Raw genomic sequence first — 27,127 nt, 5'->3', positions numbered from 1 at the left:
AGAAATCTTAGGGTGATTCTGGATGATCAGTTGTCCTTCAAAGAGGAGATTGCTAACAAAGCTCCATCATCTAGATCTGCACTTTTTAACGACAGAAAAATCAGACTCTTCTTAACAGATCATGCTGCACAACTTTTGATGCAAACTCTTGTCATTTCAAGGCTGGACTCCAACAGTGCTCTTCTTGCTGGATTCCCATCCTGCACCCTTAATCCTCTACAGATGATCCAGAATGCTGCAGCTTATCTGGTCTTCAATGAGAGCCCATGTAACTCCTCTCTTTATCTCTCTGCATTGGTTACCGCTCGAGGCTCATATCAAGTTCAAATCACTCGCACTGCACAGCCTCTTACCTCCAACTACTGCTGAAGGTCTACATCCCCTCCAGAAGCCTCTAATCTGGGAGTGAGCGAAGGCTAAAAATCACTTTAAAAAAAACTTTTCATTGTCATGCTGGAGGAATGTTTTCCCATTACTAACTAAATGTAAATGTAAGACTCTCAAATGTAAGATTCTCAGTCTCAAATAATGAAATAAAATAATAAACAAAATAACATTAATCCATGCACAAAAATTGTGTGCTATTTTGTGCAGCAGTGTTTTTTTTGAACATTACATGTGCTTATTGCAACCAAGTTAATTAATGGTTTTTAACCCTCATAGCAGATAAAACCTTCAGTTTGTGTCTGAAATGTATTATGTCTGGTGCCCTCCATGGCAACTGCTCATTGGAAGACAGTAAAACTTTGCTTTTTGCATTAGCTTGCTCATACTCTCTGCTGCTCTCTGCCCCCTCTCTCCTTGCTCACGGACACTACACCACCACGCCATAGGGTCGCAAAGAACTTTCCATGCAATCTCTTAAAGTTTAGGAACCTCTCAGACTCTCAGCAGAGTCTGTCACCCCAGTAATCCAGGACAACTTCCACTCAAGCAAGTGAATCCCAAAAATATCACTGTAACTGATTCACCAACCATACAGGAACGTTGTGTTTCATCGGGGCCAGTTGGCGAAGAAAACTCAAACAAATGTTGTCTCTTGCTGATCTGGTGCATCTTAATGTTAAGCGGTTAAAGATAAGCCAAATCTCTGCTTTTGTGGTTTCTCAGGTGTGATTCTAAGATCTATTAATAAAAGGTAAAATTATTTTGGGACGGCTGTTCCCAAAAAAACTCATTTTGCACAAGCACCAGAATTGAGAACCACTGCTCTGAGGTACTCAAAATAACAAACTATCCTACTCAAAATTAACTGTCGCAACATAAAAGAAAAATGAACCAACAAAATAGCCTGAATGCAAATTATTTATTATAGAATATAACTCATAGAACAATTAATAAAAGCAACAAACAAATGTCTATGGATAATAATGAAGATAAAGAACTTAGGATATAATCACAACAACATGTTAACTACATGATATAAGTAATGCAAAACAAAACCTTAAAGTTAAAGAGTCTATGAAATATACATATGTCATACCATAAAGTTGACTTGATTTCAACTCTCCTCGACACCCACACAGGAGAAGACGCACCGTGCGGTTCCTTGACGCCAGTTCTCATTAATAATTAATGACTTCTGGCTACTTTGATGCTCTCGCTGCTTTCGGTTTGTGATCGCTCCTCAGTTTGTGAAGGTTTCCCTGCGCTGTCGCTCCACCTCGCTCCCTTATCCCGCTCCTCAGTTTGTGATCGTTCCTCAGTTTGTGAAGGCTTCCCCGCTTTGTCGCTCCACCCCGCCTCCCTTCCCCCCTCCTCAATTTGTGATCGCTTCCCCGCGTTGTCCCCCCCATCCCCCCCACCGGGGGCCCCGTCAGTGATCCCTGCAGGGGGGCCTCCGCAATTTGCGCTACGCTACTTGTCCTTATGTGTTTATTAAGGTCTGAGGAGTTGCTGAAATTCATCCCACACTGAAGCTGCGGTTACACTAGAGTTTGAGCATGCAAAATTCTGTTGTTCGGAGCTGCGAAAAGGGGCGGGATTAAACAAGATGTAACGTACAGTCAGATAAAATTACGTATCGATTTTATAAAAGGGTTTAAAAAAAAGTTTCCTCTGCGTAGGTTTATGACTCTTGGTGCCACAAAGTCTGAGCCTGTGTGACACCACTTATCTAGAGGTAAGCCAAAGATGGTTGCCAAACTTTTAAAAACATTCAAAGACATTTACATTTTACAAAATATTTCTGTTAATAACACATTCCACAGTCTGTATTTTTCATCGAACACATAGAAAGGACACTAAAGGACTCCATCTAACGCATCATAGAGAATACTCGCAAAAAGAGAGAAAAAAACTCTTTCTAAAGGTATTTATGTTATGCATTAAAGCTGTGCCCCTTATCAAAAAGGTGTTTTCTTTGCAATCCTAATGGTCCTGAATAGTTGTGTGGAACTGAGGTAGATTTGCCATTCTTTAATCTAAACTCTCTATTTCCTCGCTTTTCTGTTTCTTTCTTTTTATTATAGGTTTCATAGATCCCTATATAGCCTATCTATATTCAGTTTATGTTTGTTCTATGTTTGATGTTATGTTTGTGCGTTTTTTCGTTACATGTCAGACTAGTCAATAAATCCCATTATAATCAAATGGATTGTATTGTTTGCCTCACAGAAAAAGTCACTAAAACGATTGATTCCTTTGCTACAAGCTGTTATTAAGTTAATCAAACTCATAAATGATTAATCTACTTCACAAGGAGTAGTAATAATTTGCTTTCTAAATAAACAGATCATCACAGAGTCCACTCAGACAAGCAGGTGAGGTCTGGTTATATTTATTTCATCAAATTAACAATAAGTTAATCCAGAATATTAAGGATGAATAATAATATGTTGTTATTGATAATTGATACTCATAATCTGAGAGTCTGCTTGAACGAGCGAGCGGAATCGTGTTATATATCCGTTTAGCCAAATTGACAGTAGGTTAAACCGCAATAAAAATATTTAATAATAACTTGTTATTATTGATCGTTAATATTCATAAACTGAGCTAATTTCGCTACAAAGATGATTAGATATTTTAAAAAAAGTGAGCAATTGGTCTATATTTTAAATTTCTGTCCAGAGAGGTCATGTTTTGATCTTTGATTGGTCTCACACAGTCAAGTGATGCAATTTCTCAGGTAAGAGTTCACCAAGATTGAACTTTGCAAGGCAGTGAACTACGAAACTTGACACAAGAACTTGCATTTCCGGTCGTACTCATTCGCATGCGTATGAATGGAAGTCTATGGGGAAAAAATTCAAGTGTGACCGCGGCTTAAGTGTAAGTGAATGGTTTTTCTCCGGTGTGGCTCAACATGTGTTTATTAAGGTGTGACGATTGGCTAAAACTCTTCCCACACTGAGTGCAAGTGAATGGTTTCTCTCCAGTGTGGATCCTCATGTGTAGTTTTAAGTGTGATGATATGCTAAAACTCTTCTCACACTAAGTGCATGTGAATGGTCTTTCTCCACTGTGGATCCTCATGTGTCGATTAAGGGAGGATGAGCAGGTAAAACTCTTACTACACTGAGTGCAAGTGAAGGATTTCTTTCCAGTGTGGATCTTCATGTGATTATAAAGACTTGATGAGCGGCTGAAACTCTTCCCACACTGAGAGCAAGTGTATGGTTTCTTTCCAGTGTGCATCATCATGTGTTGATTAAGCTGTGATGATTGGTTAAAACTCTTCCCACACTGAGCGCAAGTGAAGGATTTCTTTCCAGTGTGGATCTTCATGTGTGTATTAAGACTTGATGATTGGTTGAAACTCTTTCCACACTGAGGGCATATGAATGGTTTCTCTCCAGTGTGGATCCTCATGTGAATTGTAAGACTGCCTTGTAATCCAAAACTCTTTCCACACTGAGGGCATGTGAATGGTTTCTCTTCAGTGTGGATTACCATGTGATTATTAAGGTTTGATAATTTGTTAAAACCCCTCCCACACTGAGTGCATGTGAATAGTTTCTCTCCAGTGTGGATCCTCATGTGAATTGTAAGACTGCCTTGTAATCCAAAACTCTTTCCACACTGAGGGCATGTGAATGGTTTCTCTCCAGTGTGGGTCATCATGTGATTATTAAGGTTTGATGATTTGTTGAAACCCCTCCCACACTGAGTGCATGTGAATAGTTTCTCTCCAGTGTGGATCCTCATGTGATTTGTAAGACTATATTGTAATCTAAAACTCTTTTCACACTGAGTGCATGTGAATGGTTTCTCTCCAGTGTGGATCTTCATGTGATTTTTAAGGTGTGATGATTGGTTGAAACTCCTCCCACACTGAGTGCATGTGAATAGTTTCTCTCCAGTGTGGATCCTCATGTGATTTGTAAGACTATATTGTAATCTAAAACTCTTTCCACACTGAGGGCATGTGAATGGTTTCTCTCCACTGTGGATCTTCATGTGATTATTAAGGTTTGATGATTGGTTGAATTTCCTCCCACACTGAGTGCAAGTGAATGGTTTCTTTCCAGTGTGGATCTTCATGTGATTTGTAAGACTAATTTGTAATTCAAAACTCTTTCCACACTGAGTGCATGTGAATGGTTTCTCTCTAGTGTGGATCCTCATGTGATTCTTAAGTTTGGTTTTGTTTGCCAAACTCTTCCCACACTGAGTGCAGGTGAAACGATTGTCTCTCCTCTTCAAAATACCATCAGTCTGTAAATGAGTTTTGTCCTCAATTTTGACATGATGTTCCTACTCCTTACTCCCCTCATACTCTTCAATTAGGTCTAAAATAAATAAAAAATCATTAGTTTTCATTGAGTATTAAAAACTCTCATTGAAAGCTGAAAAGTGAGAAGACACTAGAAACATTGGCTACACACACTAACTTTGATGCACATTAAATGTAAAATAAATCAGATATTTTGTTTGGTCCATTAATGTGTACCCATTTAAGCAGATTTCATTCAATTCATCTTTATTTATCTAGTGCTTTTACATTGACTTATAGTAAATGGGCTCTATGCACAAACTCTGCTAACATGTTTCAGGTAGAATATCAGTCAGGCTCTTCCGCATAGCGAAATCTGATGGCGGTGAAACCTAAACGCATCAGAGCATGGCAAAGAAGGAAGATTTAGTCTTAAACTGGTAAGGCCATGTGGCAGTGGATGTCCAGCATCTGGAACATCATTACTGTTCAGTTCCAGAAGCCACGATAGTTGATTAATACACCAGATCTGGCTGACAATCTCTGTGAAGAGGTGGAGTGTCTGAAAGGAGACTGCTATGATGCTGCTTTTGGTGGTAATATAAGGTTCTAAAGGTACAGTTAAAAAATTATGTACAAGAATATAACCCAGATAAAAGTAGTAACAAGTTGCAATTGTATTTTATATTAAATAATATTACATTTTTAACCGTACTATAGTAAATTCTATTATACTGTATATACTGTATACATGCATACACACACACACACACATACACACACACACACAAACACAACTACATTCTAGTGTCATGTAAGAGGCAAATACCAAACTAAAACAAATGTGTTAGGCACAAATACTTACATGCAAAACCTAATGCATTTCTATCTGATTTATACATCTACATCCTGCAAAACCTAGAGCAACGTGTCCAGAGTAAAAGCAACTGTGAGGGAGATGCCATCCATCACAAGGCTGAGGGTCCACACTGAGCATCTCATCTGCCGGGTGAAGCAACAAGCTGGACAGTCATCATCTCTTTCTATTACAGCAAGCATCAACCTGTTTTACACAATGGCTTGCCTTCTGCCCATCAGTAAAAGCTTAAACTAAAGATTAAGGAGTAGATAATGAAGCTAAATTTATTCATGTAAAAAAAAATATATATAAACACAAACTGAACATAATTTCTATGTTGTTAACAGCAACAATATAAAGTTGTCAATATAATAAACATTCATTTTCAATGCATTATAGTAAACGTAAACATAAATAACAGAACAATTTGAGTGAACATTTGCTCTGCACTAATGTAAACATAAAAAACTTTAGATACTTGCACTGCACTAATGTACATATGCAGCATTTATGGTGTAGAATTATGCGAGGGTTACCTTCATCAAATGTACCCTCTCCGCCTTCTACCAAAAATCAGGCAGGCAACTTCTGTCAGACCCCCTGTTGATGCTCAATGCAAAATGCATTTGTTTTAATTAGCAAAAATGTAACGAATGTGATACCACCTCCAACTAATTTTCAACAAGGAAATCTCAAAACTATGTAAATATAAGTAACTAGACATTTGCACTGCAGTTATGCAAAAAAATACATTAAGACATTTCCGCTGCAGCATAAATATAAATGTATTTTTTTGACACGTGTAAAAATGACACAATTTTAAACAGAGTAGTTCCGGTGAGCCCGGCCGACCTGTCATATCTCCTTCTGGACGGCCTGAAGATACAAATACTGGCTTTTCAGAGGATAAAGACGGACATTCTCTGCTCCTTAAGTGCGGACATATCATCTGTAAAAAGAGTTGAAGAATGCAGTGGCCAAAGATTTTGATGCACTTAAATCTGAACTACAGGCTATGAGAACCGAAATCGCGAATAATGCCACCGCTGTGCGTTCTGAAATTGACCAAATAAAAGAGAACATCTCCAGGCAACGGTAACTAAGCTCACAAGACATGTCGGCGACTTAAAAGAAAAATGTGAAGATATGGAAGGGTGCATGAGAAAGGGAAATATTTGCATTACGGGAATCCCCGAGCTCCTGGGATCAAGTTCAACTACAGCGGTATCCAAACTGCTAAAAGAAGGGCTTCAAATGGACAGAGATGTCAAAATTGACAGCTCACATCGTAGCCTTGTTCCAAGGAGGCCAGGGGACAAGCCTCGTACCATAAACACAAAGTTACAATTACGATGGAGATGCCATGGAGATCTTACGAAAAGCCAGAGAACGTACACGGCTCATTTACAACGGTAATCAAATCACCATCTTTCCGGATTACACCGCCAATGTTGCAAGGGCAAGAGCAGCCTTTACTGATGTCAGGAGAGCTCTTTGGGGGTGACAGGACGTGCGATATGGACAGCTTTTCTTGGCCAGGTTCCGAATTTCACACAATGGAGAAGAAAAGCGGTTTCAGATTGCGACCGAGGCAATGGATTATGTGAAAAAGAAAATCATATCTGACAATCAATAGTTGACACTCATTCTACCTGAGGATTAAAACACTTAACAATTAGTATCCTGCCTTCAAACTTATTTGGTAATAATCCGCTCCTGACTCCTTACGTTGGATTTGACTGATTATTACAATTGATTTCCCTGAGGTATTTGTTTTCTTCCATGGAATGAACGGATTAGCTAACTTTATACAGCAGTTTATACGCTTGGAAAAACACGTCTGTTTATGAAGCTGTTAATTTTAAGTTTCAAAAATTATGGTTCTGTAGGAGTCTGTGTGGAGATTATTCATGTAACATATTGTAACCTGCATTCTGGAGATAAACATTCCATTTAACATTCCACGAAAACGATCTGGGTTCGCCAGGACAATAAAATCACTTTTGGTGACATAAAGTCTGGCTTAGAAATCCCTGGTGACATGTTAACAAGTCTGGGAGACTTCACAGAACCACTCTCTGCCGACTTCAAAAAAACATGACAGATAAGATAAGAGAAGAAAAAAAAACCTCTTTAGCCAACGTTCTGCTCACAGTCAAGACATTCCTCAAAAAAGAACCCAAATCTCTTGTTTTATTACATTTAACTTTTGTAATGTGTACAATCCCTGATATAGACTATACACATTTATACTTTCAGGCCTTTTTAAAAGCATCAATGATGTAAAGGTATGGGAACTATGTTGATGTACTTTTAATGTTGATGTACTTGTAGAGTGTTTGGTGTCAATAGAATGCCCTGGACATTTTACAACACATGATGCATAGAGCATGATAATAACAGGAACGGCCTGCATTTTTTTATGCCCTGAATTAAAAACCGTCCTCAGGGGTGATAGCGTTCCGGCACCACGCCGGATTTCCGGCGTACTGTGGCTGCGGGGGAAAAAAAATCAGGTTCACGGATATTGATCTGTCATTTCTCTAGATTCTGCTGAAAGCGCCGGACTGGTTTTTATTAAGTGCCATTTTGTGTGCTCGTGAATCATCTTTTGAGTGTAGACGCCATGTAAATAAAAGATTGTGTATTTTAGAGAGCTTTATAAATTATAACGGATCTTTGTGAGATCTCTATGAACTAAGATTAGTGACGCTTTTTAGTGATAATAAGAGGAGCGTGCTTTGCACTTTCCAGGCTATAATCCATTCAGAATTTGTATGAAACTTTCGTTTTCGGCACGCTGATATGTTTTGGGAATGGCATCTGCATATTTACGCTGGGTTTATTCTCGAAATAACGGTGAAGCAATAGACGGGACAAAAATATATTTCCCCCTTCTCCTTAAACAACTTAGTGTTTCAGCTATAAAATAGTTCAGTTTTGAATGTAGCCTAATGGCAAAGTGTTTATATTTAGTTTCGTTTTTTATTCAGCTTATTTAAAACGTTTGGAGCATTTTTATTCGTTAAAAATAAGTTTTTTTTTTTTTTTTAACGAACAGTGCCCAGCGGAAGACCATCATTGTCTGTTTGATCAGTTTGCCTTCTCAGATCATCACGACTTGCCTAAAATAAAAGATATAAAACAGTTCAAGTATAAAACAATGGTTTAAACGTTAAAGAATGTGTGCTATTAGGCGCATAGTTTGCTTAATAAAAGCTTGCAGGACATCGAGGCGCCAGAGCAATCACTTGCATTTTTTCAGTGGGAGCAATTTAAAGTTATCCGTCATTTTTGCTCACAAAGTACGAGTAATACATCAAAAAACGTTACAGCGTTTTTATAAAATAGAGAAAACCAAAATTATGCGCTTTCTGTCGTCTGGTTTTTGAACAGGAGCGCTTAACAAAATGAAGCAAAATGTATATGCCTCACAGACATAATAAATATATTTATAGAAAGCTTTAAATTATTACTTAACGAAATAAAACAAATCGAAAACAAAAAAACTCCATCATGTAATCCGTAAAGATGAATTTCTCTCTGAAGGCGAGTCCAAGAGGAGATTGCCAGTCAGGATCTTTGAGACACTGACTCAGAATAAGTTTATTAATAAATAATTAAGATATGTCCTTACTCTTTCCTTGACACATTCATTGTTATTTGTTTTTGCCGGTGCTTGGGGCGAGTTTTAGCTTTATTGTGTGCGCTTGAACGCGGATTCACAGTAGCAGTTTTAACATGGAGTGACACGACATCTGACGTACAGATGACACTGGCACATGCCACTGAGTGTAGTGACACTTCCGGTGGCACGTCCGGTTTTCCACTGTCATGTGTCACTCGCTAGTGGCTTGTGTAGTGACCTGTGTCACTCAGAGTGTCGCGCTGCATGTCACTGCAGTGACATCGACACCCGGCGAAGCTTATGACATTAATTAACACAAGCAAAACCATATTTAATCATTACGCGACTTTTAACCTAATTTATCGCGTCGCAAGTTTATTTGCTGAGCTACTCCACGATGTTTTAATTTAAACGCATTTATTTTATGTATTCGTAGTCATACTTCCGTACGTAATATAGTCATTTGACAGTACATGTCAGTCAAATTTATTGTGGCATGCTTATGTATGGGAGGGGTTACACTTATCTGTTGTACTGTATATTGCATCCTGGCAGTTCCTTTGTTCCCTACAATATGGACTTCTCTATGTTTTTAATTCATTCATTTATTTTATTATTTAACTTATTTTCATTTTAAGGTATTTTAAATAATATCCTTTAAAAAGTTATAATAAAATGCATGTTAAAAACTCATAACATATATGCATGTAAGATAGCAGGTGTCATTTGCCTAATGATTTTTAAATATTAAAACAGAGACTTATAAGATTAATGTGCTTATAACGTGCTTATACTGACACCTACTGGCACATGTCACAAGATCACTGACACTGGCATGTGTCACTGACATTACTGACATACATAAGCATGCCACAATAAATTTGACTGACATGTACTGTCAAATGACTATATTACGTACGGAAGTATGACTACGAATACATAAAATAAATGCGTTTAAATTAAAACATCAGCAAGGAAAAAAAGTTCAGGCTCAGGAATTTTTTCCACTATCAGCCCTGCGTCCTTAGGCTGCAGGAGGACCCAAAATTTGCATACAAACAGCCTTGAGACAAAGAGAGGTTTCGCGCTCAAAACTTTGTCCTAAAATCATTGGTCGAGAAGGCTGAACGGGTCGTCACGTGACCCGCAGGTATAACTCATTCTGCCCCCCAACATCTGGGCAGAAGCAGAAAAAAACCCTCGGATAAACTTCTCCGCAGAGAACCTTCTTCTGTCCCCGTTTCTTTGTTTTCCGACTTTTGAACTCAGTTTAATCTCGCGCCTCGTGGGACCATTCAACTTGGACCAAGCTGAACAGGACACACAAACTCCTACTGAATCTCTGACGTCCCCCGCGCATCAACCAAAGCTCGCACGACACAAGAGAAAGTAAATGCAAGTTTATTTTTCATATGCGTTTTAAGCTGTGCCCCTTTTTAAGGTGTTTATGATCAACTGGTGGTTCTCGTTATATGTGGTTGAACTGAGCGAAATTTGTCATTCTGTACCTAATTTCTGTATTTCCTCACTTTTATGTCTCTTTCGGTTTTATTATATGTTCCATATATCCGTTTATAACCTATTTAGAATTAGTATGCGTTTGTCCGTTATATGTTATGCCCATATATTCCTATACTCAGTTTACGTTTGTTTGATATGTATTAGATTAGTCAATAAACCTTATTATAATCGCATTGGATTGTTTTTGTTTGCCTCACAGAAAAAGGTCACTGAAATGATAGATCTTTTGCTACCGGCTGCTATTTAAGTTAATCAAAACTTAAGAATGATTAAGCTACCTCACAAGGAGTAGTAAGTATTCCCTTTCTAAATAAATATATCCGTACGGAGTCCGCTCGGATGAGCGGCGAGGTCTGGGTATATTTATTTGGTCAAATTAACAATAAGTTAATGCAGAATATTAATGATTAACAATAATTCGTTATTGTTGATAATTAATATTCATAATCTGAGAGTCCGCTTGGCCGAGCGGCGGGATCAGATACAATTATGTATTTGTTTAACCCAATTGACCAAAGGTTAAACCTGAATGTTAATATTTAATAATAACTCGTTGTTAGGGTCAGTAACAAAACAGGTTTAAAAATCTTTTACAAAGTTGATTTAAAAGCATCCGTTAGATATTTTAAAATGTACAGATTGTATTCATGTTGATTTTATGTCATTAAAAATAACATTTACACCATTTTTTACAAACATTAAGACTGAATCCAACTGAAAATGTCAAATGGTGTAACTGCCAAACATTGTGAAATATTAAATAATTTACTCCTAGATGATATGCAAGTGTACACACTGAAATAAATACTTCATTTTAAAATACCACAATAACATTTATTTTATTCGCATTATCTCTAAATGTACATTTTAATGATTTTAATACACTAAACTGGGTGTTTTAATTTTAATTTCACATTATTTCCATGTACATAATTATATTTTTATGTAAAATACTGGTTACACTAATTGACAAAAACCAGTTACACCACCTGACAGTGTTGCTTCTACAGCCAAAGATTTTGAAATTGACAATTAAAATCAATTCAAATTAAGAATGATAGTCAACAATTTCAGCTGAAGTGATTTTAATTTGTTTTATTGTTAACCAAAATGTCTGGCAAAAAGAAATCATCATGGCGCATGAACGGTGTATCCATGTCTCATATTGTAATGACAGTTGATGAACAATTTCTGAGGGGGGTGGGATTGTCATTGACAAATGTGTTTAGAACAATGAAACCAAGTTGCTGAACTTTTAACACACCAAGTAACTAAAGAAACATGTTTAACATTTAACACCTTTTCCATCACTGTTTCTTTTCAGTTGGCTTAAGTAAAATGAAACTAAGTAGATGATATTAGAAAAAAAATCCACTATTTTACTTCTAAGCTATTTAGAAACAATTTGCCAAACACTGTACGTAAAACACTAGTACGTAAGAACTGCTGCTTACTTGTTGTTGCCTTGGTGCTGGGATTAAAGGCCAATTTTTGTAAGCATACACGACTGACTGACAACAAATAATTTCATGAGTGTATCCACAACTTATCCACAAACTATTTTATACAATTAACTTCAGAATTACGCAGAATTATTATTAGTCCCCCTGAGCTATTAGCTCCCCTGTTATTTTTTCCCCAATTTCGGTTTAACAAAGAGAAGATTTTTTCAACACATTTTCAACACATAATAGTTTTAATAACTCATCTCTAATAACTGATTTATTTTCTCTTTGCCATGATGACAGTAAATAATATTAGACTAGATATTCTTCAAGACACTTCTATACAGCTTAAAGTAGCATTTAAAGGCTTAATTAGGTTAACTAGGCAGGTTAGAGTAATTAGATAAGTTATTGTATATCCATGGTTTGTTCTGTTGACTATCGCGGGGAAAAAGCTTAAAAGGGCTAATAATTTTTACCTTAAAATGGCTTTTAAAAAATGCTTTTATTCTAGCCGAAATAAAACAAATAAGACTTTCTCCAGAAGAAAAAAATATTATCAGACATGCTGTAAAAAAAACAAACAAAACTGATTTCAACTGCAATTCATTTGTTTAGCAACTTCTGACTTGTTCTTCACAACTTTTCATCATTAAAGTTCCTCCGAGTCACCTCCAGTTGTTAATAATAATAGTACAACAGCGAGCGCATCAAGTATGAAAACCTCCAAAACTTAAGGCTGTGTGCACTCAACCAAGGCTTGTCAACCTTGTTTCTTTTCCCATGTTATTTTTTTCTTTTATTTAAAAAAGAAATTCCCAAGGGCTCTTTAACAGAGAGAATATTATTGTCAACACATTTCTAAACAAAATAGTTTAAATGACTAAATTCTAATAACTGATTTCTTCCGTAGTCTTTGCCATGATGACAGCACATAATATTTGACTAGATCATTTGTAAGACATTAGTATTCAGCCTAAAGTGACATTTAAAAATGTAATTAGGTTAATTAGGCAAGTAAGATCTATTGGCCAAGTCATTGGGTAACTGTGGTTTGTTCTGTATTTAAGAAGGCTAACAATATTGACCTTAAAAACTGCATTAACATTTTAAAAACTGCTTTTATTCTATCCAAACTAAAAGAAATAAGACTTTCTCAAGAAGAAAAAAAAATACATACAACATTTCAAAGGAGGGTGATACAGTGGCTAATGTGGTTAGCACAGTTGTCTCACAGCAAGAAGGTTGCTGGTTTGAGTCCAAGATGGACCAGGATGGCTTACTGTGTGGAGTTGACATGGGTTTCCTTTGGGAGCTCCAGTTTCCCCCACAGTCCAAAGACTTGCGGTATAGGTGAATTAGAAAAACTAAATTGACTGTAGTGTATGAATGTGTGTGTGATAGGGATGGGAAGATTAATCGATATGTATCGATACGCGGTCATGCGCGTGCACGATGCGAGTGCATCGGTAGAGCAGCAGAGGATGAATGAAATTTGGAAGCAAATCGAGATGCATCGGTTTTTGCGAGATGCATCGGTTTACCAAGATACAGCTTATATTTTTAATATAGAATGTATTTTTTATTTATTAACAAGTGTTGTCAACCTGTTTTTGGCGCATAATTTAATCGACCTACATAAAGTATGCCTTAGCAACGGACTTGCGGATGTGTACACTTACACTACAACTCAGTGTATCAGGTGTGCGGATGAAGCTAGTGGTGCGCCCTCAGAAAGCGCGAGAAGCAAAACAAACATTTTATTCCCCACTGAGTTTTAAATCTAAAGTATGGCAACATTATGGATTTAAGGATGGACGACTTGACAGGACAGATGCCATTTGCGAAATGTGCCGCGCATCTGTAAAATACGTGGGCAGTACGACTAATCTGAAATCTCACTTGAAGCGGCGCCACGGTGTTGTTGTGAAAGCATCTTCCAGTGTTCCTGCATCCCCGGGTTCCTGCACTGCTTTAACTGTAGCTACCAGCTCCAAAAGTGGTGAGAAAAGCATTGCAAGTTTTTTTTTTTCCATGCGCAACAGTTTTGTGCGCTCTACGCCAATAACGGATGTTATTGCATTGTTTATCTGCAAAGATATTCAGCCTAGTGTCACGAAGAACGAAGGTTTTAAACACCTCCTCCTGTTAATTTTTATTTAATTATAATAATATTAATAATAATATTAATAATAATAATGATAAAAATAATGGGTGTCACGGTGGCACAGTGGGTAGTATGACCACCCCACAGCAAGAAGATTGCTGGTTTGTTATATTTTTATTAGCCTGTTGTTTACAGTGACAGTGATGTTTCAAAGCAGCATAACACTGCTAGTTCACGACCTTAAGTTTTGAATATTCAGTGGCAAAATATATCTTTGTAAAACTTGTTTTCATAGTTGAAAAGTTAAATCACAATTCTTGTTGTGCAATGCTAAACCTTTATGTTGAAAGAGTGCAAATATATATAATTTAACATATATTGCACTTATACACAGCAAATTTTAGATAGTAGATTTAACTACCTTGGAGTTAAAATTAACACTCCCTCAGAGTTTATATGGGAACTACTATAAGTGTTAAAAATAACACTTTTGAAAGTGTTAACATTGTCAACACCAAGAGAGTGTTAATTAGCAAACTCTTATTGTGTAAAATATGTTAAATTTCCGATAAAATACCAGCAGCTGTGGTTGCCAGAATCTTTCTGTGAAAAACATGGAAGTTTTATATAACTGTATAAATTTACAAAAAATAACCATATTTCATGAACTAATACATTGTTCATTTTACAAAATCATAGCTTAGTGCAAAAAATGTAAAGTCTTTAGATGCAATAATGTTTTCATGTGTGATTGCAAGTAGCAGACAGATTTTGACTGCATTAGTAACTACACAGTTACCTTTAAACAAAAGAAGATGCAGCATAACATCAAATATTCTCAGTTCATCTTGGACTGGAACAGAGACGCTATTATCCTCCACAATGGTGACACAAAAACCGTTTTGCTGTTTTTCTTTCTTTTTTTCATTTTTAGATTTTACGTAAAAATACCAGCAGCTGTGGTCGCCAGTAATCTGCTGTTTTTAACATTCATAAATTCAGTTTACAGAATATTTCTGTTAAAAGCACATTCAACAGTCTGTATTTTTTATCGATCTCACGCTGCAAATTTTAGATTTGGTAGATTTAACTACCTTAGAGTTAAAATTAACACTCCCTCAGTGTTTATATGGGAACCACTATAAGTGTTAAAATAACATTTTTGAAAGTGTTAAATTTTTTTACACCCAGAGTGTTAATTAGCAAACTCTTATTGTGTAAAATATCTGTTAAATGTATGTCAAAATACTGGCAGCAGTGGTTGCCAGTAATCTGCTGTTTTCAACATTTTACATTCGTAAATTCAGTTTCCAGAATATTTCTGTTAAAAACAAATCCCATAGTCTGTATTTTTCATTCGAACACACGTAAGCCTTAAATTCCAGGGCAAAATCCTCACTAGTGTCCTCACTACAGAGGGCTGAACACTCAGACAGTGATGAAGTTAATGAGACAATTAAGTGTCTAATTAAAGGAGGATTGAGAATTATTGATGAACAACTGTTAACAAGCAGAATCACTGAAGGACAGAAAAACACAAGCCAAAACCAAAGATGAAATCAACTGAGGAAAAAAAAAACTCTAAATAAAATAATAATCAATAAAAATAAAACAAATTACACAATAAAAAATGTTATTTTTCAACATCTTTAAAAAAACTCATCAAATTAAACAACTTATCATGGAGCTTCACCTATTACTGACCAGTGATTTTATTTCTGTCATGTGAACAAAAGCTCTTAATAAAATTTCTGTTCATTTAAAGTCACCATGATGGAGGACAGAGTCTGCTTTAGTCAGGCTCTTCAACTTCTTGCTAAAAATGACTTTTATTTTGGCTGTTATAGATAGTGTTAATTACACTATTTAAACATATAGCATGGAAAAGTTGAAAGAAACTTAAAGTGTTGGTCTGAAGAGATTATTTATGATATCATAGCCATCCTTTCCTGCTTGTTTTCTAATTAAGTATCATATTAGTTATGTGTGAGAAATAAATAATATACATAAATGAAACCACTGAAACTCCAATTAATTAATAACAATATTTACAATGAGAATGTTTGATCTATGGCAGAACTCAAAAACACCCAGACATCAATAATTAGTCTTTGATTCTCAATAATGGTGACAAACAAAAAAATAAAATCAAGTAAAAAAAAAACACTACTGAAATATCACCTCCCAAAAACAACACAAAATAAAGGAAAAGAAAGAGATTGTAAGAACATAAAGCTGCATAATTTATTCATGCTGCAATGCATGCTGGGAGCTTTGTACTATGCTGGCACCCAGCATGCATTGCGGCATGAACTATGCAGCTCTTTTTTTTTTTTCTTAGCAACCACGGTTGAGGTTCATGTCCTGATTCTTGATGCCTGTGTGTCATAAAGAGCAAGCTGGAGCTTGAATGTTAAGTGCATGACATTCTAATTATTAATTGTATCCTAATTGTTTGTTGAATCTTCTATGAAGAGCAGCAGACCACCAGTAGTATTGTCCCATGCAGCTTTAATACAATTATATTTGCATATCTTTATGAATCAACTTAATAAACACCTGAAATTAAATCTATAACAATTAAGCATAAACAGTATAGTTTCTCTTGACCTTTCTTGCTATAGCTAATGAGTTTTAGAAACATGGCTATAGCAGTCAGAGAACCATTAGGATATAAGAGTAAAGCTTCAAGAGCTCAAATAAGCAGCCTCTGATCTCTATGATGGTGAGGTCAAATGAAATATTTTTAATAAAAAAATATATAAACCTCTGTTCATTGTCAAATATTCTTACAGAAATGAAGTCAAACTGTAATCAGTGAAGCTGCTTATGCTATTATTTAATGGAGTTGTTTAATCCTCTGTTTTAATTCAGTTGGTTTGGTGTGAGGCTGTGTCTGTAGATTTATTTCTTCCTTCAATTTCTTATTCCTTCAGTGATTGTGCTTGTTAACAGCAGGTGTTCAACAGCAGGTGTCTGAATTCACTTATTTGTGGTCATTCACTCTGTCTAGTGGACTAAACTAATTGACTAATTTAAGGGCCAGGTGAATGAGGGTGTGGTGAGATTTCAGACACTCTGATTAGTTTCTCAAATTCAAGGGTTTTCTACAAAGGTAGATACATGTTACTCTGTATTACAAGGAGGCAAATCAGCTTCTAATGCCGAGAGGGTTATTTTACCTTTATCTAACTCTAGAATTTTAACACTTTACTCTGAATTACCACAACACTTCTTTTTATCTTGAAAATACTTAAATAGGACTTCCGGTGTGGCGGCGAAGCTGATGGCTGTGTGAAAGAACCTCTCTTAATCGGTTGATTCAAAATCCCCTAGAAGATTCACGCAAGAAAACGAAGACAAACTGAAAATTAACATGGAAGGGGAGAAGCACAAAAGGGGTAAAAACAAGGTAGGCTCGAAGCGGGAAAAAGGAGAAATAACCGATGATACTGACGGCGGTGAAGAGAGCCGCGAAAATAATGGCGGTGCTGGTAAGGCCAACGTGGAAGCAGCTAACTCGGATATAAGTGCTATTAGAGATGACATCCGAGCATTCAGAGCGGATCTTAAAAATTATATGGATGACTTTCGACTCTCTCTTCGGGAAGATATGCGTAAGGAGCTGATTGAATTTACGGGGGAAATTAATCAGAAACTTAAAAATCTCTCAGACGATCTACAAGCCGCCAACTCCAGAATGACTGAAGCAGAAGAACGTATAACTGATATTGAGGAATGGGACGCGGCGGCTGGTGACGCTCTCTTTAGAATGTTAGAGAGTCAGAAAGAGTTGCAAACAAAGTTAACCGATTTAGAAGCTCGCTCGAGGCGCAATAACCTCCGTATCTACGGAATCCCGGAGGGATTCGAGGGAAGCAACCTGATGGAGTTCGTAACGAGACTTATTAAAACGGAGCTCGACCTGCCACTAACAGACTTGGAGATCGGTATACAGCGATGCCACAGAGCACTTGCCCCGAAGCCCCCCCGCGATGCACCGCCGAGATCACTGGTAATTTGCTTTCTACAACACAGAGTAAAAGAACAGGTGCTACACACTGCATGGAAAAAGAAAGAAGTCCGACTTGAAGGAAAGAGGATTTATTTTGACCACGATTATCCTCCGGAGATATTAAAGAAAAGAAAGGCATACGCGGGGATATTAAAAGAGCTCAAAATAAAAGGGATTCGGTTCCAAACTCCACACCCGGCCAAACTGAAAGTTTTCTTTGGAGATGGCACCCAGATCTACGAGAGCGCGGCAGAAGCTGCAAAAGATTTGAAGAAAAGAGGATTTTCTGTGGGAAATGTGGAACAAGACCCCGAAGAACCGAAACGCCGAAGTCTCCCTAACGTTACCTGGGAAAGAGCAAGCACAAAACGTCATCGCAAATCAGTGGACCAAGAACGGATTAGGGAGAAGTTACAGAACTTTCATCGCGTCGCACATGAATCGTCTGAAAAGTGAATATATTATTCTCACCGAGAAATAACGTAAGTGACTGCATAAAAGACATTTGGACGATACTATTACTAAGCCTTTAACCGAACACTGAGGAGCTGAATGCTTATTAAGGCATATGACGCGTTACTCCCTTCGGACGATAACATATTTTGATTAAAAATAAGCAATCGATGGAGCAGTTATTTTATCTCCTATATTTTCTTTTAAGTTTGATTATATTATTGAGCCTACCAAGGATGAATAGAGAAACCGATTAAGCAAGAGCAGATTTTTCTGATAAACTTTTCTTTTGCACCAAAGAGAGGCCCTTGACGGTCACAGGGACATTCTCTCAACTAGAAGGTTATAACTATAACCTGGGACATGGAAGCCCTTTTTTCTCATACAGTTTGTCTTGTTATGAATGTTCATACTTTGTTTGTTAGGTTGTTGTTGGAAATGTTTTATAAAAGTGAGCGGTTTAAAATGAATATATATGCGTGGTCAGGAATATAAATTAGTCACGTTGAATGTCAATGGCATACATAGTCCAATTAAAAGAAGTAAGATAATTGCGAAAATGAAACAAGAAAAAATACAAATAATTAATTGGCAGGAGACACACCTATCACCTCAGGAACACGAGAAATTAAAGAGATTTGGCTTTCAAAATACTTTCTATTCATCGCATAAATCAGGACGTAAGAGGGGGGTAGCTATTCTGATTCCTAATTCAGTGAACTTTGAACTTATATCAGAAATTAAAGATAAAGAGGGTAGATATATTTTAGTTAGGGGGAAATTAGATAATAAAGAAATTACATTATTTAATGTGTATGCTCCACCAGGAAGTACCAAAACATTCTTTAAGAAAATATTTAATTTGATAGTCACAGAGTCACACGGTACTTTGATAGTAGGTGGGGACCTAAATGTTCACATTGAACCCAGACTTGATGCAACTGGTCTCAACAGAAAGAAAACTTCAAATGCTAAAATGATACAAAGACTGCTTAAAGAACTTGGCATGTTCGATATATGGAGAGAGTTTCACCCTAAGGAAAAACAGTTTACCTTCTATTCAACATGTCATGCAATGTACTCAAGAATTGATTATTTATTCATGAATAATTCAGATAGACATAGAATTAAAAACTGTAGTATAGGGATTAGAGATATTTCTGACCACTCCGGGGTATATCTAACCTTATATTTAGATAACCAGCAAAAAGAGACACACTGGAGACTTAACACAGCAATTTTGAATGATAAAACTATACAGAAACAAATTCAGACTGAGTTTGATCTATATATCCAAAGCAATGACAATAGAGAAGTGTCTCCGAGTACCTTATGGGATGCTGCGAAGGCAGTAATTCGTGGTAAAATTATTTCCCTCACTGCTTATCGTAAAAGAGAAAAACAGAAAAAATTATTAAACCTCCAAAAGGAAATAAAAAATCTGGAAACAAAACATATTAAACAAAAAGACCCACAAATATTGATAAGATTAAATAAAATTAAACAAGACCTAAATAAAATATATGATGAAGAAATAGAAAAACAATGTAAATTCGCTAAACAAAGATATTATGAGATAGGACCTAAAGCAATGAAATTATTATCCTGGAGGATACGAAAACAACAGTCTAAAAACACAATCTATAAAATAAGGAATCCTAAAACTCAAAAGGTGTGTACTGAGTTAAAAGACATTCAGAAATCTTTTGAACTATATTACAAAGACTTATACACCCAACCAACTAGAGCAGAAACTGGGATTATAAAGAGTTTTTTGGATTCACTAGACCTACCGTCAATAGGGGAACAACAGAATAAAGCATTGTTAACTGAAATAACTATAGAAGAATTGGATAGTGCTATATCAAAACTGAAAGCAAATAAAACACCAGGAACTGATGGATATCCATCAGAGATGTATAAAACATTCAAACCTCAAATAACACCCATGCTCCTCAAATGCTTTAATTATGTACTAAGAGGTGGAGAAATTCCACAATCTTGGCAGGAAGCTGTGATTTCAATTATTCCAAAGCAGGGAAAGGATAAGAATGAATGTAGCTCATACAGACCAATTTCTGTCTTAAATGTGGACTACAAGCTATTTGCTTCTATATTATCTAAGAGACTGGAGGTTGTCATTTCTGAATAAGTAGATTTAGACCAAACTGGTTTTATACAAAACAGACAGACGCAGGATAACTTAAGGAGAACATTACAAATAATGAGTCATATTACAACAGAAAATATAAGTGCAATGTTGTTAAGCCTAGATGCTGAAAAAGCATTTGATTCTGTTGGATGGGATTACTTGTATCAGGTTCTGGCAAGATTTGGCTTTAACAATAAATTTATTGAATGCATTAAAGGGCTATATCTATCACCAAAAGCTAAAATAAAAATTAATGGCCATCTGTCCAAAACTATTTACTTGGAAAGAGGGACACGCCAGGGCTGCCCTTTAAGTCCTACTTTATTTGCATTGTTTATCGAACCCCTGGCCCAAGCAATAAGAGAAGAGCCAGAAATAAAAGGGATCGTAATTAAAAAAGAGGAACATAAGATCTGTATGTATGCAGACGATGTTCTCCTGTTTTTGGCAAATCCTAAATCTAGTATTCCTAAATTAATGTCCCTCCTAAACACAATTAACTTCTATTCTGGATATAAGATAAATATTCAAAAAACGCAAACTCTTACTTACAATTTTAGACCAAATTTAGAAATGAAAAAACAATATAATTTTAAATGGAATTCTATTTCACTAAAATATTTGGGAATAAACTTAACAAAAGACTTGTCAACACTTTTTGACAGTAACTACGGCCCCATTTATAAAGAGATAAAATCTGATATTGCAAAATGGACTCTCCTACCATTAGACATGAGCAGCCGGATAGAAGCAATTAAAATGAACGTGGTTCCACGGTTACTTTATCTTTTTCAATCATTGCCTCTGGAAATACCCCAAAAACAATTTAATGAATGGGATAGGATGATCTCAAGGTTTATCTGGAATAGTAGAAGACCTAGGATAAAGTTCAAGACACTGCAATTGAGAAAAGAAAATGGTGGAAGAGCCCTTCCATGTCTTCAGGACTATTTTTTTGCTGCACAATTAAAACCTTTACTATGTTGGTGTATACAAAGCTATGAGTCTAAATGGAAAACACTAGAAACTACACAAATAGATCAACCTTTACAATCCTTACTTGGTAATAAAAATCAAGCAGAAAAGTACTACAGTAGATTGAGTACTTGGACCGTGTTTTCTTTGAAGTTATGGTTTAGAATACTGAAGAAATTACAATTAGAAAAGCATAATGGGATATTAAGTTGGATAGCATTCGACCCGGACTTTCAACCGTGTACACTAGATAAGAGATTTAAACAGTGGGTTTGGAGAGGAATCACATCATTCAGTTCGGTGACCTCTAATGGACACTTTATGAGTTATCAGACCTTATCAGATACATTTGGCCTGGACAAGCAGGACTTTTACAGATACTTGCAAGTTAGAGATTACTTTAATAAAAAAATTAAAAATAAAATTAAGGATGATTCTAATTTGATCACAGTATTTGCGGACGCATACATAAAAGAAGAAAACAAAAAACTGGTCTCTAAATTATATGAATGCATACAAAACAGTAAGACTCATTCATCAATTTACATAAAACAAAAATGGGAGAAAGAGTCAAACCAACAAATAACAGAAGAAGACTGGACAGATATGTGTGTCACACATGCAAAAACCACAAACTCGAGAGCTTGGAGAGAGTTTGGATGGAAAAATTTGATGAGGTTCTTCATAACTCCTAGACTGTCTGCATTGCGTACAGGTGTTGAAAGTTTGGGCTCTTGTTGGAGACAATGTGGAACCTCAATGGCTAACCATTTTCATGTTTTTTGGGCTTGCCCAAAAATACAAACCTTCTGGAGTGAAATAGCGACTGAAATAAAAAAGATAATCGGAGAAGAATTGGACTACTCATTTATAACATTATACCTTGGGAAAATACCAGAAGTTTTTCCAACTATTGACAAGTACCTAATTCAAATCCTTTTGGTAAGTAGCAGAAAAGCCATAACTCGAAAATGGTTGCATGCTGACCCTCCGACAAGGGCTCAATGGATAGGAATTGTAAAGGAAATACACTGTATGGAGAGACTCACTTTTAATCTAAGATTTGACTTAAAAAAGTATACCAAGTACTGGAAAAAATGGTCTGAATATGTCATTGTAAATAATCTGTGATAATGTATGTCAAACGTATCATGACTTGATTTTGTAACTCTTCCAACAACCACTTTTGTTCTGTTTTTTTTTATTATTATTATTATTTTTTATTATTTATCTATTTATTTTGATGAGGTTAATTTAATATTTTTATACATGTGTGTATGTAGATATACATGGGTTGTATTGGCCTATATAAGTTTGTATACATATGTATATTTATGTATATATGTATTTTTTTTATTTGTTTTGTTCCTACTGGTTATGTTCCTAAAAAATCAATAAAAACTAAGTAAAAAAAAAAAGAAAATACTTAAATAATATGTGCTTTATGTTCTAAAATGGCTCTCTACTGTAAATTGACACTGGCTCTGAGAGAAAAGCCAGTTTGTAAAAAAAGTCTTGGTTTTGCTTGGTTAATAAATAATTAAACTCATTCAATGGCACAGCATCCTCTTTCACATAATCTCATAAACTTGAACTAATTAGCTAGTGCTGAATTATCGCATCGTATCGTGATATGGGTGTGAATCGTATCGTGTTGCATCGCAATGTCACAAATGTATCGCTAATATTTCGGATCGTATTCTTTGTATCGAGATGCGTATCGGATCGGCATTATAGCTTAGATGCCCAACCCTAGTGTGTGAATGAGAGAGTGTGTACATTTTATTGTGTGAATATTGTGTAAACATGGATTAACATAAAAAAATACATTCATGTTGTGCAGTAAAATAACTTTATCCTAGGTTGACAGAGCTTTAATAGTAAGGTTGTGGATTAAGCACCTATTTCTCAAACAAAAATAAATAAATAATCTACACTATGAACACAAATAGTTCCAAATAGTAGTCTAATTTATGTCGCATTTTTGATCAGCATCGTGAACTAATGATATTTGACTAAATTGACCCCCAACAGAAAGACTCCTGCTATATGAGTCAAATGGTGTAACCAGTTACACCCCTTGACATTTCAACTTAAAATGAAATTTGACAGGCATTATCAATAACATCTATGTAAGCACATGGGCTTGGTGGGAATATTTCAAATTTAACTTTTAAATATAATACTTATTTTTATAATATTGAACTATTATCAGTGCATTTCTGGGGTCTTACCATTTGACATGCATATCTAAGAATAGCTGACCATACCTTAAAAAGGTCAAAGTATCTCATATTTTAAAAAGAGTTACTAACCTTTGCATGCAGCAATTAGTCTTATCAAGAGTTCTTCTCTGTGATCCAATTTCCTGTCTAACTGTCTTGTGCACAATATTAACAAAATGGCTCAATAAATGGTGGTTACACCATCTTGACATTTCAGAAATTTGAGGTGACAGACAAAATTCCCCAAATGAATTATAATATTTAAAACAATTGTGCTATTTTTACCTTTATTTACTATTAAATATGTCTAATGTAAAATTATGCCAGACTAGCCGATACAATGTTTCATTGAGGCTTTCACATTTTTTAAACAAGGTAAACTATTTGGTACCAATTTTTTTTGGTTACACCACATTGACATTCTTGCAATAATCCCCTAAAAATTTTCTTAAAATGGATTAAAACCAAAAAATTAAACTTGGTCCTCAAAATAGAGAATGTATGCAAGTAATTTGCTCATTTATTTTGAAACTGTAACCTACTTGAATTTATTTAAAAGACATGGACACAAAAAAAATGAGTGTCACGTCATTGACCCATATATATATATATATATATATATATATATATATATATATATATATATATATATATATATATATATATATATATAAACAATAATAAATAAATAATTTTTTATATGTATTTTAGATATTTCTAGCTAAAGATTTTAAATTTTGTGTTTGATTTTGGATCTTAAGACATTTTATGACGCAGCGGAAACCCTGTTTAAACACAATAGCCCTGGTAATTAGTTATTATAATAATGATCTACTTCTAACTCAGATATTATCTGTGAGAACTAGTAACAACTACTAGAAACAACATTAAACTCATAAAGAAGTTGATGAAAAAAGGGGAATTGTGATCAACGTGACGTATGCAAATGGATAGTACTAAGCCAACACTATCAATGTAATAGCTGATATCTACTAGGAGAATACTGTAGGTCAAATATCTTCAGCTCAGTTAAACTTCTTAAATTTATTTTATAAAGCGCCGGTGCTCAAGGACGCTTCACAAACAGCAGGAGAACAAGAAAAGCAATAACCTTAAGAAGGTAGAGAAAATGGGAGACTAATAATACATAAAATAATGACAAAAGACATGAGAACAAGTAACAAGAAAGAAACTCATTCTGTCTTTTAATGAGTGCTTATGTGCATTTAGAAGAACTAGGCAGCCCACTTTGGGCTGCAAGATGGATTTAATTTAGTATTCTTATTATTAAAATATATCTGAATAAGGATCAAATGACTGAGTTGGTATTTGAGAATGAAAATCAACCTGTTTGTTTCTGCAGATCTTCCTGTTTGACTGTGAATGTTTCTTCAATCTTCACATCTTCATTCTCCTCTTTAATAAACACCATCTTTATAACAGTGTGGAGATCAGTCGCTTCAGCAGGAGTTTTTCTCTGACACTTTATCCTGTTTAAAATGAACAAAACAATAAAAATGTTCTGTTTAAAATAAATAAAACAATGAACAGAAATAAAATACCTTCTCTTCAACACTTGCTTCAACAGTTTATTTTAATCAGCATAATTAACAAAAATAAATCAGGTAAAACGTTTCATTAAAACACGTATTACACACTTTTCTGTTACTTTATTCAAACAATAGCCCTCGATTACTGAGAATATAATAGTACTACGTTGTATAAAGGGTTAAAATAATATTTCCAACAGCAGGAACATAATTTTGCATCGTATAAACAATCCTGAAACTTTAGTACTTTAACTTTAAATCGGGTTATATCTGTAAAACTTTTAAAGCAAACCTTTCTCCATTGAATCACCGCGCTTTAGCGGCGCCGCCTGATGACGTCACGTTACGCCAAAATAAAAGTCTTTTGTTTAGCTTTTTTGCCACTCTAGGCAGGGCAAACTTTATTTATAGAGCACAATTCTACACAACCGTGGTTGATCCAAAGTACTTTACAATAAAATAAACTACACAATAAAATTTTAAATACTAGAATTTAAAATACAGGAAAATGTATGTTTAAAAGTAATACTAAAATACAAATAAAAATAACTTGAATTTGTCACTCAAAGGAAAGTCTTTAAGTTAGATTTAAAAGCATCCAATGATGTAGCAATCCCGATGTTCAGAGGGAGACTTTTCCAGAGCCTTGAGGCCGCAACACAGAAACCTCTATCACCTTTTGATTTGCAGCAAGACCAAGGGACAGACAAAAAAAAAAAAAAAAAACGAGATCGAGACAGACAAAAACTGGTCATGGAAGCTTAACTGTCTACAAGCTGAATAAAGTCTAATAAGTTCACTTCACTGACATAGGCCGGGGCAGAATTGTGCACAGCTTTTAATTAACAAAAAGAAATCGGGTAAAATCCCAAACAGCACACATACGTTGGGCCGACGTCGTGCCGACTTTCAAAATTCCATCGGCGCGATGTCGCTCAGGGAGCGTTTGCTAATTGGCAAAATGTCGCCGCGACGTCGGCAAATGATCGGAAACGCTGTCCGGCCGATGTTAGGACGACGCAACCGGAAATGCCGGCCGCTCCGCGGAGGCGCTGTTCTCAGGCGTTTTGCTCCATACTTATGGACCACTAGCTGCAGCAGCTGCTTATTTATAATAAACACGACACACCACTCTCAATAACAGTTGAAGATTTATTAATATTTTTCACAAACATACAAATAGATTAACATACTTTTATCACACATAACCATGTTTTACTACGTTTAAAACAAAACCAACAAGTTGTACTATAACCATGGCTGAAATACTGTGCAATAAAGATTTTAAATGCAAAGTCCATTGCAGCATTTACATTAAGACCATAGGAATATTTACAAGTACTTCAAAACATGTACACTAAGGGTGACTATAGTTTACTATAGTAAAAACACAAATCACTTGTGTAAGCACATGTTATAATGCTTATAATTTCTTAAATAGTGTTAAAGAAAATGCATGTTTCCAAGACTATAATTTTAAAATACAAGATAATACCAGTCATGTGTTCAGTATCCAAAAGACTTTCTTCAGGGAGTTACA

At 35.6% G+C, this 27,127-nt stretch overlaps 1 protein-coding gene across 1 annotated transcript; it reads right to left on the bottom strand.

The window, feature by feature from the left end:
• Positions 1–1,289: 1,289 nt before the first annotated feature.
• Positions 1,290–25,929, bottom strand: LOC137491096 (uncharacterized). The gene is made up of 3 exons (XM_068220184.2): positions 25,880–25,929; positions 25,385–25,527; positions 1,290–4,733 (listed from the first exon to the last, which is right to left on the bottom strand). The coding sequence occupies exon 3, from the start codon at positions 4,567–4,569 to the stop codon at positions 3,436–3,438; it is 1,134 nt and encodes a 377-aa protein (XP_068076285.1). The 5' UTR covers positions 4,570–4,733; positions 25,385–25,527; positions 25,880–25,929; the 3' UTR covers positions 1,290–3,435.
• Positions 25,930–27,127: the final 1,198 nt, after the last annotated feature.

This window comes from Danio rerio, chromosome 4, assembly GCF_049306965.1.
Source record: "Danio rerio strain Tuebingen ecotype United States chromosome 4, GRCz12tu, whole genome shotgun sequence".
Classification (NCBI taxonomy): domain Eukaryota; kingdom Metazoa; phylum Chordata; class Actinopteri; order Cypriniformes; family Danionidae; genus Danio; species Danio rerio.
This window is presented reverse-complemented; position numbering and strand designations above follow the sequence as displayed.